This window comes from Protopterus annectens, chromosome 5.part1 (assembly GCF_019279795.1).
Source record: "Protopterus annectens isolate FY-2018-M chromosome 5.part1, PAN1.0, whole genome shotgun sequence".
NCBI classification, from domain to species: domain Eukaryota; kingdom Metazoa; phylum Chordata; order Ceratodontiformes; family Protopteridae; genus Protopterus; species Protopterus annectens.
This window is the reverse complement of record NC_056736.1, coordinates 563,779,231-563,798,488: the sequence shown is the minus strand read 5'-3', so window position 1 is coordinate 563,798,488 and position 19,258 is coordinate 563,779,231. Positions and strand designations below refer to the sequence as shown.

Sequence of the window (19,258 nt, the reverse complement as noted above, 5' to 3'; positions counted from 1 at the left end):
CCCTGAGACAAGAGGTCTCGAAGAACCTCTGGTGAAAAAAAGGAAGTTGGTCCTGAGGAGGCTGAGGAATGCCCATAAAAGGAGGGCAGGAAATCCAGACCATGAAGTAACCTAGCAGAATGATTGACAGAACCCAAGAATCCTGGGTGATTCTGAGCCAAACAGGGAGAGAAGGAGAAAGGCGAAGAGAAAGAGGAATGTGACTGGGAACAGGTGGATAGTCCAGACAGCATTTGGTTTGTCAGGAAAGGAAAGCTTAAGAATCTCTGCAGTCTGAGTAGCCTTAGCAGGAGGAGTCTGTTTACTACCCTTTTTATCTTTAGAAGGAGGGTGAAATTGCCTATGAAAAAAGGCTGGCTTACAAGGGTAGTTTCACTGAAATTTAGGCACAGGAGAAACAAAGACATGCTTAAGCTCCTGTAAAGCCTTCCCTTTGTCCTGAAGAGACTTAAATAAACCAGCAGCTGCTTCACTAAACAAAAGTTTATTATCCTGAGGAGCATCCATCAACTTAGCCTTAATATCATCAGACAAAGGTTGAAGCCTAAGCCAAGAATATCTCCTCAGAACTGAACCAGAAGCAGCAGCCCTAGAACAGGCATCTGCTGCATCATAACTACATTTAATAGAATGACGAACTATCAGAGAGGAAAATGAAATTGTAATGGCTTTCTTCTTCTTAATTGTACCTATCTAAAGTATGCTTTGCAATAATTCACTATAATATTCTCTGTAAATAAATGGTGTAACGTGGAGCTTTTCTCCCTGGGCCTCCACTGAAAATGGGCTTCCTGAGCCCAGTGGATCTCCCCGGTCACCAAACTGGAAATAAATAAATAATAAATAAGTCCCAAGCAAGAAAAGAGGAGAAGATTTACCTTCAGAGTCTGGAAAATCAGGAAGAAGCTGACAAGTCTGAGAAAGAAAAGCCAAGATATGGGTCTGATAACTGATAGCCTTAAAAGCTAGGGTAACTGAAGTATAAACCTTCTTACCCAGCCTATGCATGGTTCTACTGTTCTTGTCAGAAGGCAGTAACTTGCCCAAAGGAAGCAACTGAGATGGCTTATCAGAAGCGACAGACACCACAGAAAGGTCAGCAACAGGATATTTAAACAAAAAGGAACAATCCTCAGGCACCCAATAAAACCTATCAGACTTCTTCGGAGCAGGGGGCAGAGAATCCGGCACTTTAGATGCATTGGAAAAAGCATCCAATAAAATAGCCAAGACAGAAGGAATGGCTGCAGGTTTAGGAGATTCCATCTACAGTAACTCATAGTACCTCTTACGGATATCCAAAACCTGGGCACAATCCCACTTAAAAAATTCCATCATCCTAGACAGTGTCCCCAAAGGAAATTTCCTCAGAAGGATTATTTAGAGTATGAGAGTCCTCCTCCTCAGACCAGTAGTCTAAAGGAGAAGGAATCTAGGTAGAATAAGCAAGCGATTCATCATCAGAATCCACTTTTTCCTCAGAAGAATTCAATACTCTGGGCCTTTTAGGGGAAAAAGAAGACCAAGGAGGAGCAGGAACCAAAACCCCTTGAGAAGGCTGCAATGACAATAAAGCACAAAACAAACCCTGAGTAAAGACCTGCCACTCACTTTGTTGATCCCTAGGAGCAGAAGAAACATAATTAGTTTTCTGTTTCTTTTTTAAGGGGACAACCGTCCGAAAAACCTGAGAAGGCCCAGACTCAGGAGGACGGCATTCCACAACATAGAAACCTCTTCCATAAAGAGAGACTGCAGAACCCTTAGAAACAGTTAACTGTGGTACCCCCTGAATGCCCGAAATGGATGCCTGCAAAGCCTAGTTGGACGCGATGCCCGTCAAATCCTCACCGGCTTCCAACCCAGACACGGTAGAGGAATCTGAGAAAACAACCAGGCGAGCCTCTGGGTTCGTAATAACCTCAAGAGAAACTCCTGGAAGAGGCTGGACAGTGGAACATTCCAGTCTTACCTTATTCACCTTCTTCTTCCCTGACGGCTGACCCTCAGGGCAAGAAGTTCCATCCATAGTACCTTTAGCAAGAAGCTTAAGACACTGGTTCTCAAGATACAATGAAAGGGAAGAAGCCCTACTACAAAGAGTTTTAGGGCCTAACAAATTAAAGGCATATGGTCGTGAGCAGCATCTAGCAAAAAAGACACTTATTGTGGCGGTCTTTATGGGAGTCAGTCTCTCACAGTGGCATTTACCCTTCCTGGATGACTTTAACCCCAAACAGCACAAAAAAGAAAAAAAAAACTGGGTACTTATCTGCAATGGTGAGGACTTCAGCAAATGGGAGTAATCACTGGAAAGGGAAGTAAATATTGTGGGAAGAAACAACCAGGGAATTGTTATAGTTAGGATTGTATAGATCCTACGGCCAATAGCCTAGTACCAACTTATGAACAGAAAAACGGACTGAGGTAACAGACTAACGGTTGAAAACAGTATTCGGACTGGTGGCAAAGAAGTTCTGAGGAGGGTAGGGTACCTCTGAATGTCACCTTTATGCCCTATGCAACACAAGAAATGTGTAGTTGACGTTCAGCGTACCTTAAAGCAACGGTAGACTTTGGTAAACTGTCCAGGCTGTGGGCTTCACGGCAGGGAATCCCATTTGTAATGAATACTGGTAAGGACATCCTGTTTTACCTGCTAAACATGCTTCTTACTCTTTTCTTGCTACTCCTCTGATTCTGTTTGTAACATGTACATCTCGATAGTGTAAAAGGTTTGCTGGCTTGGTTGCATCACCATTGTATTTCACTGCTTGTACTTTTCTGTTGCTGCTTTTTTGAACGTAACCCTGGCTGACCCTGCAGCTGGTCATCATGGTGCGACTAGTGCTTTGGCCTGGGAACAAAAAATGTAAAGGTAAATAGCTACAGCGTTTTTAGTAATAGAAATAATTTGTGTACGGGCATCTTTTGCACGCGATTGTTTCCTATTCTCCTTAAATTGTCTAGCACCTAGAGGGGGCGCTGCTTCTTTTGTGAAAAGGGAGTTGAGAAGCTACTGATAGCCTTGGTTTACTTTGCTCATATTCTGTGGAATGTATAGAGGGAACGTACCATAGAAAGGTTATTTTTTGTGTAAGAAACATGGCTGTAGAATCGCGGGTTACTCAGGAAGAAATAAAGAAGGAACCTGAAAAGCCAGTTGACAGAGAAAAGGTAAGACGTGTACACACCAACAGGCCTGGTGTCACTAAAAGATTGCGGCATGGCGACATTGCTGTTCCCTTGTGGGGTAACGACGTAACGTTCAGTGATGTGAGAGGTTGTGAACTTTTGTGTGTTAAGATTGTGTTTTTTATGATATACTGATCGATTTGTTAGCGTGGACAAAGTTGTGGGAAACGGCCATTAAAAAGAGTAGACAATGCGGGGAAACGTTACTGATGGGAAGAAAAAAGTAATACTTGTGTGAAGTATTATTTGGGTGGGGAAATGCAGGGTTCTGTAGCCGAAAAGGCCTTTCCAGTAGAAAGCAGGAGGTGGATATTTAGTATGCAGTGATGTGCTATTTTTTTCAGATATCCGTTATGGGGCAGTTTTGTATATCGAACATGAGATTTTTATAGAGCAAAATATGGCTGCACTCTCTTAAAAAGTACTGAATTTCGTGATGCTCAGAAATAAAGGCAAGGAAAATATCAACTTCTTTAACATCTATGGAAAATCATACTGTATTCTTGTTTTTCTTCCCACATAACAGTTGCTTCCATAGGGGCAGCCATACCAAAGGAAGAACTGTTAAAAGCGCCTTGATTGAATGAGACCGTCCACTGGAATAATGTACACAGTTGAGAGAGTGCTGTTTGGCTGGTTAGAATGTTTTAGGACTGGTCGGGAAAGTGAGCGAAAATGTGTACGTACTGTTACGGTCGCGGCTGTTACTTGTAAACTTATATTTCGCACGAGCTTTAGCAAAATCTCCACATACGTCATTCTTACGTTGTGTACCACCTATATGTGCCCGAACGGGCCACTATGATCACTGGAGTTCCAGGATACAACGATACATATATTGTGAGTGTAGACTTTTAGCATACAGTATAAAACTGACTTTAAATACATTTGCATTTCCCCCTGAGAGTATTAGGCAAGGTGTTGTAGCCATAGCACTCCTGCCCTGCAAGTTGCCACCCTTTCAGACCATCACACGTTACAAATGGCAGTGTTAATTACATCAGTTTTTGCAATTTCAGCTATACAGTTGTGAAACAGATGGCTTTGCTTCTTGACAACACTTGGGTCTCCAGATTGTAACAGAAGGTACGCTAGTAAGGAACCTATGTATGCCCATCGCTTTCCTGTTTCTGCAGAGGTTCACGTAGCATGTGTCCTTTTGGATAAGTGACATCCCGTCCAGGATTTATTTCTTATCTTAAGCATATTGATTACTGGAATAAGCTGTAGTTTCTCTCCAACCGTGTTTGGATCCAAATTGTGAGGTAGTTCACTGCTCTGTGGAGGGCGGGGGTGCCCTTAGCCCTTGCAGCTTTTAAGTATGCTGCTGATGTACCAGTTGCATTCCATGATTTTGGCATTAGGTCTTATGTTGAAGTGTCATAGAAACATGAATACAACAGTCATGATTGCTGTTTCAGTTGTACTGCCTGTGTAGTGGGGCATTCCGCAACACTCTTCATGTGACATAATAACTTTCTGCAGCTTTATCAGTAGCTAAAAATTAAGACACCCAAGGGGTAGAAGCATGTCTAGAAATGCAATAATTTGTTTGCAGTTAGATTTTGACCCCCTTCCCCAAAATGGTGAGATTCATGAAGGCTACGGTATTGTAGAAGGTTGGACATAACGAGTGTGGTAGGGGTTGGAGGTGGCATTCATTTAGAAAAGTTTGTTTTAAGTTACAAATAAGATACATGCGCAGAACTGCAGTATGCAAGTTATTTTTCATTAATAGTTCTGATAAGCGATTTATACTACAGCCATATTTGTGGTTAGTCACTAAAGTAATACTAGTGGGGGGGTGTGAGGGCTGGTGCATGGTGAATGTGATGTGCATACTGTTGTCTAGGATTAGTTGGGTCATCTGTGTCAGCCTTCACTAGAAACCATTGCAACATGCAGTCAGTCAAGCTGACCACTCCTAAGCCCTCCTGAGAATCGGAATGAGTAACTCTTCTGAGCGTAACTTCAATATTTCTTGTCGCTCATGTAAAAGAGGAAGACTGACAGCATCACAACATTTTTTTGGTTGGTGAGCAGTGGTTAGTGTTGTCACCTCACAGCAAGAGGTTCTCTGGTTCAGTTCTCAGCTGGGGGGGGCCCTCGAATTGGCATGGCCTTCATGTGTTTGTGTGGGTTTCCTTTGAATGCTCCAGTTTCCTCCCACATTCCAAAGATGTGCAGTAGGGGGATTGGGCACTCTTAAGTTGGCTATATATATATATATATATATATATAATGTGTGTGTGTGTGTGTGTGTGTGTGTGTGTGTGTGTGCTGCTTGTGGGTTTGTGGCATGGAAGAACAGCTGCATTAGGGATAGCCACCAACAGTGTGAACCATGATTGTTACTGTTGAATTGACACCCCAACCCCATGTGCAGAAATGGCAAAAAAGAAGTTGTGGGTGGAGCAGTAGCACTGTGAGAAATGTTTTTCTTTTACACTTGGTGTTGTTCATCTTAATTTGAGGTAATTGGTTCAGAGATGGGACAGTCAACAGTGTGGTAAACTAGGTACAATGTTCAGATGCTTAGGCTGTTAAACAGGAGAGCAGTTAATTCAGTAGGCAAAGAATATCCATCCATGTATTGCTAAATTTTCTATCGGCTATGTAAAAGTTATGTTTCAGACATACAAAGTATAGGTTGACAAAATGTAAGAGATGCGTTGGTTGTTTTAATTAAAGAATTTAGTTGGGTGCATACTGTGTTCTTTTTTTATTGTGCTGTTCCTGAGACTGGGTTATGTGGAACACTGTGTCTTGAACACCCAAATGAGAAGGCTTTTATAGCACAATTTTTCTTTCTGCAACTTTTTGTCCCATCTGACTGTTAAGTTTATGGTTAATACTGTTCTGAACAGAATGTTGCCTTATGTGAAAATAACTGTTCTTGTCATGAGTAAAATACAAGTTCTAAAACGGTAATCTTAACAGTAACTGATAATATGAGGTCATCGGGAATTTGAATTCAGACCCAATTCATCATAAGTTGTGCATTTCCAGAAAAAAAATCCTTTTCAGTCTTTCTAAGCACAGGTGGATATTTAAGTATTGTATTTCAGTAATTTAATAACTCCTGACAAAGGGCTTGTGGCAGCAGCTTCAGTAATTGCAAAACATATGAAGCAGTACCCTTTCCTGGATCAACATATCTGTGTTCCACTGTCTTTGCATTTCCTCACTTGTGCTGGGATATATTTAGAATGAGTTTTGATAGTTCATTCTTTTTACGCAGTGAATGAGCAGGTGCGTTATTAGTAATCCTTTGGTAGGTTGTCTGCAAAGTGGCCATGATCTAGACAGCCAAGAGCTACTGGCTGGACTTGTCACATACCACTTGGCGTATGGGCTGCATACTGAACTGACAAAAGGGGGTACAGGTAGTATGCAGAGTGTGTGCTGTGAAGCACAGGTAACAGAGTAAGGACTATAACACTTATGGAGAGGCAGGGTGACTACATGTACATGGATATTCAGCTGGCATGGGAAGACATTGTCTTATTTGAACACATAGTGGAGTGGATGTTGTGCATGGTGTGGTAGACACTGACGTGCAACTTGTATGTTAAGTTTAGGCGGTAGCCCTCAACAGATCTGAAGGGAACACTGTCTGCATTCATGCAGTTGCTAGGAATGAGAAGATTATCTCTTGTCATGACAGTTTTACACTTTGGAGTAAGAGGCTTCCGTCTTATTTAGGGTTCATATCGAATTCCTTGTACTGTTACTATTACTGACCTCTGATTGGAGATAGACAGTGGCACAGAAGCTTGTGTTGTTACTTCACAGCAAGAGGTTTGTTGGTTTGATTCTCAGTAGGGGTGCCTTCTGTGCAGAGTCTGCATGACCTCTGTGTTTGTATCAGTTTCTTCTGGGTGTCCCGGTTTCCTCCACATTCCAAAGATATGCATTAGGTGGATTGAACACACTAAATTGGCCATATGTGTGACTACACATACAAGTGAGTGAGTAGTGTGAAAGAATTACTGTGGCAGGGCTAACCACCCAGCGGTGTAAACCTTGGCTGTAGATCAGAGGTCTCCAACCTTTTTTGCACCAAGGACAGTTATCATGTAAGACAATTTTTCATGGATCAGCCATCGCTTAGCACACATAATAAAGTGCACATTTATTTATTTACATGACATTTATTTAATGAGGAGGTCTGTCTGGTCTACAAGTCCATTTTCAGCCGAGATCTAGGAAAAAAAGCTCCAAAGTACAATAAAAAGACAATTGGCAATAATTGCAAAAAAAAAAAAAAAAAAAAAAATGTACGTTCTCCTTAACAGCAAAACATTGATCTACTATGGTTGAGAGGTATGCAATTAATGGCAACCTTTATTGACTTTAAGTTTATTAGAGCTCTGTGTGGAGTCTGCATGTCCTCCTCCGTAGTTGGGTGGGCGTTCGAAAGACATGCATAAATGGGCGTGCCTTTGTTGAAGGTCGAGCTGGCACCTTGGCGTTCGTCAAAATCTACTGCCAATCATTAGCAGACCGGAGTTCCACTGTGGCGACCCCTAACCGGGAAAAGCCGAAAGACAACAGAGCAATATTTAAAATCTGTTCCTATTATTTGGCTCTGCCCAACATGCCTGTAAACTGTACAGTTTTTCACAGAATGTCCAGATTTTTGCCTCATATTTTTACCTTTTTCTCATAAAATTGTTGTTTTCTGGCAACAGACTGGCAGATCGTTGATGTTTGAAGTCTGAAAATAATGAGACAGTTGAGTTTCATGCTTCATACGCTTCAGAAAATTCATGCTAATGCAAAACCTGTATTTCTATCAACTTTCTAAGTTTGTAAGAGCTGTACTTAAGTGTCCCTATTTTTGGGCCTTTTTCTCCTCCATTATTTTTGGCTTTGTCCAGCTTTCTTGATCTAAGAGGTTGAGAGGTATGTGTCCAGTTTTATGGTAGAGAGGTACACAAACCTCATTGCTGCTGCTAGGGATCACTGACACACACACACACACACACACACACACACACACACAGTCACTTCCTCATTCATGGCTGCATTCACTCGCATCGCTCTCACTCTGTCCTGATCTCTCTCACACACACTTCCTTATTCATACCTGCATTCACTCACGCATTACTTTCTGTCCCTCTGTCTCCCTCTGTATGTGTCTCTCTCTCTCTCTCTCTCTCTCTCTCTCACACACACACACACAGTCACTTCCTCATTCATGCCTGCATTCACTCGCACACCTCTCTCTCTCTCTCTCTGTCTCTGTCTCTCTCTCTCTCTCTCTCTCTCATACACACACACAGTCACTTCCTCATTCATACCTTTGGTTTCATGCACGCATTCAGTCACACACAAACACACTCGTACACGCATTCAGTTTTTTGTTTCACTACATAACCTGATGGCCCGGTAGAACGTGCTCCACGGCCCAGTGGTTGGGGACTGCTGATGTAGATGATTGTCACTGGTGATGCAACACCACAACCCATTTGCAAAAATGGGAAAGGGGCTTATGGATGGATCCTGTAGGGGTTTGTGGCGTATATTTTGGTTGATCAGCTTGGCCATCAGCAGCCATCTGAAAGGATTTCAGGTGTTGTGGCCTCTAATTGTGGGAATAGTTTCATTGTATATCTCATCAGACCTTAGACAACTTCAAACAGCTTGCATTAGAGGGAGCCATTTTTGAGTAATTACCTTTTGCTTCTGGTATAGAAAGCCCACCACACAATGATTTGGGCTCCGACAAGATTAGAAATGTTTTGCTTATTTTTATCTTTCACACAGCAGAGTATGAGATACATGTGCAACGCAATTGTACAGATCCTACCCGAGTAATCTAATGTAATAAGAAAAAGTTTGTGTACCATCATAATGTGTTGTATATAATTGGTATCAAAACCATGATTTCAACTGTAGCTTGGATATAAATTCACATTGAAGATGTTTTTGGTCGTTCCGTTAGTGAACCTGATCAAACAGTAATGGTGCATATTCTAATAAAAATGAGAGCTTTTTAATTTATAACCAGTTAAAATGCAATCATGTAAACCTTAATAACACACACAGCAATAACAAAGGTATGCTGTTTCACTTCATAGTCCTTCGTTAAAAGCAACTCTACTTTTTGCAGGATTGATGAATCTTCTATCCAGGAAGCAAACATCATCCTGTTGATAGGCAAGTAATAATCTGTTCATTCTTCCCTTTTAAACATATATATTCAGCCATATGTTTTAATTTGTAACTGGTTATTGTAGAAAATTGGAGTAAATAACATCCTAAGGCTTTACTGTTTCACCAATTTTTTTACACTTAATGTGTCTGTTTCAAATACTAGTCCTTTGGTGGTGTAGTTTTCTTCTAAGCTTAGTACCGTGTACATACATTTGAAAGCTCAGTTCGTGTATTTTTTACAGTGTATTGCTTTCATTATATCTAAGGTAAAACTAATAATTTTACCCAGTATTTGCCCATAATTAGTTTCCACTGTCATTCTCTTTCTAAATTTCAGAAAGAGTAAGCAGGATTGAGGTTTTAGTATTTCTTTATTACTTTGTTTATTATTGTTAATGAGCACAGTGTAAATGCTAACTGTTTTTTGGTCATGTGTACCAGTGGAAGGGCATTAAATATAGCTAAATGCACTGGAAGCAAAGATTTTATCAGATTCTTGAGCAAAAGATTGAAAGTCAAACACAAATTTAACTGATTTGATCTCACAGAATTTTTGTTTCCCACTTAGTTTCTGAAGATATAAACAACAAATTACAGCCATCTCCCCTCTGTCTATTGGCATGAAAACTTTGAGAGCCTTGGTGCCCAAACTTGTCTTTAGTCAACTCGGCTGGAGTTGCCTGATAGTTTGGGTGCATGAAAGGTGCTGTGAAGCTTTGGAAGCTAGTCTTCTCTTGTATCCTTGGTAGGATGTAACCCATATGCTAAGGCTACTGCAGCAGTAATCGATCAAACATCTTGTGTTTTGGTAAGTTTACTTGCAAAACTGTACTTTCCACCTCTCTCTGACTTGGTTTGCTAACGCAGCTGTCTTACATTTTTCTTCATTAACAGTGTCAGTAAACTCCAAAGATTCCATTATAAAACTCTCAGTATCTGAAACCAGCTCTTTGGCAAATAAATGTAAGCTGAATTCTTCTGTATCTTCATATATTTTACTTTGTACAGTGTTTTAATGTGGTTTACTTTGGTTTGGTGAAGAAATGGAATTCACAGTCCTTTAAGAAGTCCAAGTGAAGAGCAAGGACTTCACCTTAAGTTGAGCTGTTGGGTATGTTGCTTTGCTTAGGTGAAGGGCATTTTTAGGATGCTTGTAGTATATTTGCTGGTTTCAAATCCTCAGGCCCCCTTCGTATTTGGCATGCATCTCTCAGGGTCATGGACTATGACCTTGGGTTTAGTGCTGTTGCTGGCTGTGGTGCCTACGTTGGAGGCTTTCTTGCATGGGCCTCCCCTTTCGATTCACATGTTGGTTTAGCAATCTGTTCTTGCCATCGACTCCCATTCTGCCCAGGCCAAAGTCATGTGGGGGGGGGGGTTCTTAGCAGGATGTGAGCATTGTGTTCACATTTAGGTTTGGGTGCCCCCACTTGAAGACCCATGGAGGCAAGGTTAAGTGCAAGGGGAAGCACTTGTTCGCCAGGCAGACCTACAATTTTGGACGTGAAAGAAGAGTACAAGCCTTATTCGCCCATCTTTCTGCTCGATAGCCCCAAGCTTATTGAGAGTTATTAACTTGTTTGAGTGAAGGATAAATGGCCCCATCACACCTGTTCTGAATCTGAATCTTAGTGCTGTATTGCAAGGTCATTCCCATCCACCAGTTTGTCTTCTTGTGTAGCTGTTCCCACAGATTAGATGGATTAATTGGTTGTGGATAATGTTTGGAAGAACCAAACACCATTTGTTCTTGGGTCCTTGTGCGTGGCTTGTAATAATTCTGCCAGTGTTTTTAAGACTTCATACTGCCCAAATTAGCTTTCTTGGATCCTTGTCATATGCTTTTTCCAAGTCTAGGAGTGCCGAGTGGGAGACTCTTGTCATACCTAGTTTCTTCACAATTGTCTGCTTTGCTACAAATGTTCAGTCAGTTGTGCTGCATCTGATCAGTTCGGATTCAGATCAGTTCTCATCTTACTTTCAGTTAATCTGTATATTCGATCATTCTCCTCTTACTTTCAGTTAACCTGTATATTCATTTATCAATCACCCTCTCCAGAACTTTCATGCGATGTGGCAGAAGTTGGATACCTCTGTACTGCCCACAGTTGTGAATGTCACCTTTAAACTTGAACACTGGCACTAGTATGCTTATTCTGCAGTTGTCTGGGATATGCCTTTCTCTCCACATTGCTGTGAGTACCCTTCGGAGCCATTTCCCCGGAGCCATTTCCCAGTATCTCATCCAACATCTTGGTCATATCTGCTGTGATCTCATTTGAGCCAACTGCTTTCCCTGATTTAATTTTCCTTGGTGCTGTTCTTATTATTTCTAGGGTGGGTTCCTATTCTTCTCTTACTGTAGGCTGTGTTTAGGGCAGTACAACCTCTGTGGGGTTTTCTTCGTTCAGTAGCTCCGAGTACTACTCCTTCCATCTGCCTTTATGTCTTGTGGACTGGTGAGCAGATTGTTGCTGGCATCCCTTATGAAGGTTGTCTGACTTTTTTTTTTTTTTTTTTTGTCTTTGTCTTTGTCTTGCAGCTTGATATAGTTTTGTTGTGCCATCTTCTGAGTTAATTTCCAGAAGCTGGTAGAGTGCCTCTGTTGCCTTGTTCTTTGGTATTGCAACTCTTTCCATAGCCCCTTTGTTAGCCAAGCAGTATTCCTTCCTAGCCTGGTCCATCTTTTCCTTTCTTTCTTTTGAGGACTTCCTGGACTTCTGCATTCCACCACCAGCTTTCTTTGAGCTTTATTTCCATACTTGACTCTGCCGCATATCGGTTTTGTAGTCGTCACACATGCTGTTTTGAGAGGTGCTGCTATTCTTCAACTCTTCCTGTTTCCTCCTCTTGAGGTGCTAGAGCCCTGAATAATTCCTTGAACTGTTGTGCTTTCTGTCCAGTCATTTACCAAGAAGCCTGCTCTCTGCTGACCTTAAGAGCCGTCCTGACCACTGCTCACAGCTGATTGTGGCAACCAGTAGTTTATGATGTAGTGTGTTTCACAGGGGAAGACTTTGCAGTCACTGATACTACCCCAGTGCCATTTCCTTACTAGGAGGAAGGCTGCCCTAGTTGCGTGTTGGCCACTCTTTGTAAGTGATCTTGTGACTCTCTGTCTTGCTGAACCATGTGCTGGCTACTGTCAAGCCAGTTTCCAGGCATCTAGAATGGCCTGTCTTTCTTTATTCCTGTTGCCCCACCCATGTAGACCTCGGCAGTCCTCCTATCCTGTTCTGTCTGTCCAGATATATGCATTCAAGTCGCCTATTATCAACACCAACTCATGTCCTAATTTGTCTAGTAGGTCCTGCAACTTCTGCACAAACAGTTTTTGGCCTTGCAGAGGGTTCCTAGTGGGTGTGCATCAGGGTTTAGCTGCCCACTGCTGTTCATACTGGTGATGGTCTACATTGAGACAGGTTGGAGGGGACAGGACGACAAAGTTGCTGTAGACAGATGATGTGGCATTACAGGCTCTGGGCAAGAACTTCAGCAAAGGATAGGGGAATAGAATGCAAACCAGAAGGCTCATAGGATGAAACTGAATGTAGAGAAGACAGTTGCAATGGCAACAAATGGGGAAATCGAAAGAAGCTGAGAAGTGAAGTAGAAGGGAAAATAGTGGAACAGGTTCACAGTTTCAAGTATCTGGGAGAGTTGGTTTGGGAGAAGAGAAGTGTAAATGAGGCCAAAGCTAGAGTTGGAGGGGTTGTAGCCAACTGGCACAGGGTTTCGGGTGTAGTATATAACAGAAGAATAGCAAAAAAGCTGATAAGTAAGGTGTACAAAACCGTGATGCGACTAGTACTATTGTATGGTAATAAACCAGGGTAGTAAATGCAGAGCAGTTGAGGAAGCCAGAGGTGGTGGAGATGAATTGCCTGAGATGGGTGGTAGGTTGCACACTGTGGGGCAGACTAAGAAATAAGGGCATAAGAGCAGAAGCCATAGTAGCTCCAATTGCAGAATAGATCAGAGAACCGATTACGGTGGTTCGGGTACATGTGCAGGAAAGTAGAAGACAATCTGGTGAAGAAGATATGGGACGGACAGGAAGAAGGCAAGAGGAAACCAGGACATCCAGCAAAGAAGTAGATGGGGTTATGTGAGAGAGACCTTCAGCAGTTGCCGAAGAAGGTAGGAGAGTGGCAAGATCGTAATAGTTGACACAACACCTTGAAGCCATGTAGAAAATAGGGAACATGGGAGTCTATTTTGAAGAACCCTGACATTATCTCTCTCGTATCAGAGAAGGCAAATAGTCCACTGGCTGGCTAAACACTATCCTCTTTTGTTGTAAAACCTGTTGGTGCTGCTCTACAGAGGCCCTTGTACCAAAAGTCAAAGTAGCCTCTGTTGCTAACAGAGGGTCTTATGCAATGGATGGGCTTAGGAATTGCTATTTTTATCCTCCTCTTTTATGTTGAGCATGTAGGTTCCGGGAGTTAAATGAGACAACTCTGGAAGGGATGCCTTACTAACTTGAAAGGTGAACTGCAGTCCTAGCTGTCAACCCCTGGGTAAGCTGGCTGACCAGATCATGCAACCCAATCACAGAGCAGTAGATGTTTCAGCATGAGTGGCAGGCACAGGAATCTTAGTTAATTACTGCCCATGGCTCCATCTCATTGACTTTGCAGAGACAATAAGGCTGATTTTTATGAATGCCCCATTTGGTGGAAGCTTTTTGGATCACCAAGGTAAAAGCTGAACTGTAAAAATGAGTAAGGGCAACCTGTTCACTGAGGTCTGGGTGAAGTTTCATCTGTCTGTGTCTACTTTAATGGATTCATCAGAACCGGAGACCGCCTTGGTTTAGATGCTCCCAGTAGTCCTAATTTTTGAGGCTCTGTTAAGACTCTAGTATGTGGTACCTTCCAGAAAGTTCATCCTCCAGAAGAGGACGTTTTGACAGTGAGCAGGAGTACTGTGGCCCTCCTTCCAGAAAGTAACTATTTGTCTCCTGAGGCATTTCCTGCTGCTTTGTCTGTTGAGGGACATGTTTTCCTCCACCTGACCAAGTGGCTGTCCATTGCACTTGACAGTTAAGTAAGGGACATGATAGAGGCACTTGCATTCCTTTGGTATTTTGACCTTTGTTGCAGTCTCCCCACCCCCACCCCTCACAGACATCTGTCCTGTTAAAAGGTAGCAGTTGCTCGAGGCACATAGCCTATTCACAAAAGAGCCATACTTAAATGTACTGTCTCTTAGCCTCCTTTTAAGGTTCGTAAGACTTTGTCAGGAGCTCTTCCCTTCTACTTCTCTTGATCAAATCACCAGTTCCTCTGTGGGATCTGTGTTTTCTCCAAGACCAACGACCTCTGGCTAATTCTCTGACAGCCATTTTGTATGGTAAAATGAAGTTGTGTTCTTACCATAACATTCCATCTGTGTTGCTCTTCATTCATTCTTGACTGTTGGATGTCTGTTCTGACCTTTGGAACTGACTCTGCCGTTATGTCAAGCTCATGCCAGCCAGAAACTCTCTCAAGCCAAGGCTACACATACTGCCTCTCTTCCCCTCCCATCAGATCGAGTTTTGCCCATAGAGTAGAAAACGATGGGAGCTTTGTCTGAGCAACAACCTTACTAGGATCCCTGGACTAGTTCTGAACCTCCCGGAGCCTTAGGAGGGGGAAGGTGGGTGGGATGTCAAGAATGAATGAAGGTCAACAACACAGATGAAATGTTATGGCAAGACATAACTTTTCTTGACTGTAGGGACAGAGTCCCCAGCTACTTTACACCTTGGGAGGCCCTAGGGAAGGATATTCCTGAGTACCATACAGCCAAAGGATGCTCTTACCCTGGAGACTGTCTAATCTGTAATGAGTGGTAAAGGTATGGGGAGTAGCCCAAGTTGCTGCTGCACATGTCATCCATAGACGCTCTGGAATGAAAGGCTACTGAAGTGGAAACCGATCTGGTGGAATGCACCCTAACTGTTGTTGAAAACTCCAGTTTATTTTGTTGATAAGTAAAGGTGATGCAGTCTCTCAACTATTTTGACAGAGTAACTCCCAATCTAGGACACGAAAAGGATAGGAACAATTAGTCTGATTTTCTAAAAGATTTTGTTCCAAGTAAAAACGTAATTGTCTCTGTACATCCAGCAAATGTAAACAATATTCTCCCTTGTTTGAGAAATTTGGGAAGAAAACTGGTAGATGTGTGAACTGATTAGTATTGAAAGCTGACACTACTTTAGGCAAAAAGGAAGGATTAGTTCTGAGTGATGCTCTCTATTTGTGAAAAGTTATGCACAGCCTGCAATTCTGAGATTCTCCTGGCTGATGTGATAGCTACCAGGAAGAGTTTTCCAGGATAAAAAATTGATATCACAGGTGGCTGCTGGCTTGAAAGGCTGATGGGCAAAACTTTGTAAGACCAACGTTAAATTCCAAGGTGCAGTGGGTTCTTTGAAAGGCGATTTCAAATGTAAAGTGCCCTTAAAGGTTTTGCAGAGAAGGTGGGACATCAAGGAAAGGTGATCAAAACCATTGTGGCAATTTTGAAATGCAGCTAAATGAACTCTAATAGTAGAAGTAGAGGCTGTCATTTGGAATAAGATGGATAAATATTCCAAAACCTTGTCGATTTTAAGGCTGAAAAAGGAGGCTTTTCTAAGATGGCCGCCAGCTAGACTGCACACACTTCAGCTTGCTCCAACTGCTAAATTCAAATGTAACCTCATCTAAGGCTTACTGCTACAATGTAAATCTACAAAAAAGCAACTCCTGCTTAATTAAACCTAAGTCGCTACCTGAGTGAAGCTTATTTTTATCTGAGTGTAAAAATAAGAAATGCATACCTTGGATTTGGGTGATGACTAAGCAGCGACTCCTGTACATGTGCCTGGGCCTGCAAGCAGTAAGTAGCAGCTACAAAAAAAAAAAAAAAAAAAAAAAGAAAAGAAGCAAACTTTCACACAACAAAGAAAAATGGACCAAATAGTCTTGTTTTAGATGTGTGTGTTTCTATCTGCTTCTCCAGACAAGGAAGTTATTACTGAGAGGCAGAAAACTACCAAATCTCAAGCCGAAGTGTCAAAGAACCAAATGAAACCAAAAACTGATATTTTGTCATGGAGGAACTAAAAGCAGCTTTAATGCCTCTGCAAACAGAAGTAAAATCTGTCTCTTCAAAACTTACAGCATTTGGCAATAACTTAGATCAAATAATAACCAGACTGGATACAAATGAGGCTAGAATACTGAGTAATGAGACAAAGATAGAAGAAATACAGAAAGCTTCTTCCATCGCTGAAACTTCAGTCAAAGAAAGCTTCTTCCATCACTGAAAATTCAGTCAAAGAAATACAACAAAAACTGATTGATCTGGAAGCTAGAGCAAGGAGAAATAATGTATTGATCGGAGACATCCCAGAAAAATATGAACAGTCACAGCTAGCTAATGTAGCAAAGGAAATCTTCAGTCTCTTTCTTGAAAACAAAGAACTATCCCAAAAAAATTGTTATTGAAAGAAAAATTGTTATTGAAAGAATACACCGTGTTCTGAGAATCTCAGACCCTGGATGCGCAAAAAATTAAGCTGCAAAAAAAAAAAAAAAAAAAAGGAAATCTATTCTATGGAATGGCTGCAAGATAACCTTTGCTCAGGATCTGCCTTCTACAGATAAAACAGTTAAGACCAGCTCTGTCACCATACTGCACTTACTTAGTAAGCAAAGACATTAGATTCCAAATGAAATACCCAGCAACTCTGCAATTTCAATACAATGGCTTAAATTATGCAGTTAAAAATAAAGAAGAAGCAAAAATCGCTTTTCTCACAGCCTTTAAAGAACTGCCATGAAGTAATTTTTTTTTTTTTATTACTAGTTCCTACCTGAATATATACAAGCTGGACTAATAAAATCTTTTGGGTTAGAAACTGTAGCAGCTGTTGCAGCTGCAATAAATACTCAGCCCATACTAGGAAAAGCAAACCATTGTATTTAGGTTTGTGTTTTACATGGTGTTAATATGCTTTCTTAAGCTTTAAAATTAAGTATGCATCAAGTGTAAGCATACCAATGTTGTACAGCAGAGAATATATAGGGATTCTTTGTTTTTCTGTATCATATTTTCTTTCTTTTTATGATCACAATTTTTTTTTTTTTTTTTGTATATATGCTAAATTCTTACATGATAGATGGACACCCACCCAGGGATATAACTGTAGCAGTAAACGCAGACCCAACAAGTAAAAGAATATATATAATGTGTACGTAAAAGGAATGTACGTATGACCAGCATACATGCAAACATTGTTTGACAAAACTATATTAAGGTAAAATCAGTTGTGTATGTTGTTACTCTTCTATGTGTGAACACAATTAAAACACAATAGTTTGCTTTGAACTATATTTTGATTAGAAATTTCAGTTAAAATATGCCCAGCTCAATTTTCATATGAACAAAGGGTTAGAATGCATATCTTTTATACATGATTTGTTTGGGCATGCTGTTGTGTGATGTTTTATTGCTGGGACTTAGAGTGACAGAAACCTTTTGTATTATAGTTGTTAATATTCTTTTTACCTCTCTTTCAGATAGTAGGCTGGGGGGTGTTCTGAAAGGGAGTGATGTCACACTTATATCCACACCACTGATATGTACAAAAAAATTCTAATAATTTTGAAATATTATTTTGTCTCTCTCTCATATATATATATATATATATATATATATATATATATATATATATATACACACACTTATTCTGAAAGCCAGCAATCTCTGTATTATACCCTTTAGATGATATCTTTGGATTCATGGAATGTAAAGGGCCTTCAAGATAAGAAAAAAAAAAAGAATCTATTAATGCACTTAAGGCAGAGATTTCTTTCATACAAGAAATGCATATGTTGAAAGTGCAATGGGAAAAAGATAAAAAAAAAAAAAAAAAAAAAAAAAAAGGTAGATGGGTGTTATTTGCGAACTGCCACCGTTTTTTAAAAAAAAAAAACAAAAAAAAAAAAACAAACTTTTAGTCCTGAATGTTTATGCCCCATGTTTGTATCAAATAACTTATCTATACGATATATACAGAATCTTAGAGAACTATCCTAATTACCTCTATATCATAGGAGGTGACTGGAATATGTTAATTAATCCAGAACTTGATAGGACAAATAAGAATAACAAGCAATTGGTTCAGCTTACTACACTAAGAGCTGAAATAATGGAAGATTTTAAGTTAGCTGACCCATTTGAAAACTATAGAAATAGTATAACTACTGGTAAATTCACTTATTATTCACCATATCACAAGTCTTGGTCTAGGATATATGTATTTTTAAAATCTGAAATCTTATTAAATAATACAGTCGCATACAATAGTGAACCTAGGACAATATCGGATCATGCAAAGATAACTATCACACTAAAGTTGGGGAGCTCAGTGCAAGGACCCTGAACAGTTATGAACTGGAAGTTAAATACTAACTTACTAAAGCTTAAAGATGTTTCACAAAGTATCCTAGATATTCTTACCCTAACTTATAACAACCTAGAAGTAGTAGATATACCATATAACTTTCAGTGGCAAGCTACAAAAGCCACTATTGGGGGTATATTAATTCAAAAAGCTGCTTTCTATAAAAAATTAAACAGAGAAAAAGTCATAATAGAATCAAAATTAAAAAATATAGTCAGAACTGCAAATAAATTATTCACCAGTACTTGAAAGTCAAATGGTTATACTACAAGGATAACTGCCGTGAAATTCAAACGCAACAGTACTCAATCAGTGAAATTAAACTCCTCCACAAATATGCTGAATGGGCTCAATCGCCCTCAGAAGCACTGGCAAGAATCATAAACAAGAATCCTCCTTACCAAAATAAAGCAACTAAATTATAATAACAAACGTTTAGAGACAGATGAAGAG

At 40.5% G+C, this 19,258-nt stretch overlaps 1 protein-coding gene across 3 annotated transcripts in view; it reads left to right on the top strand.

Annotated features, from left to right (window-relative positions):
- Positions 1–2,985: 2,985 nt before the first annotated feature.
- SAP18 (Sin3A associated protein 18) overlaps positions 2,986–19,258 on the top strand; it is a 235,448-nt gene continuing 219,175 nt past the window's right edge. The window contains exon 1 of one of the 3 annotated variants that reach the window (XM_044073182.1): positions 2,986–3,177. In XM_044073182.1, coding sequence (XP_043929117.1) covers positions 3,106–3,177 — 72 coding nt within the window. In that variant the 5' untranslated portion in view covers positions 2,986–3,105. Of the gene's footprint in view, positions 3,178–3,370; positions 3,419–3,981; positions 4,036–19,258 lie in introns of those variants that run through there. The other 2 variants (XM_044073184.1, XM_044073183.1) reach the window with 2 other exon arrangements.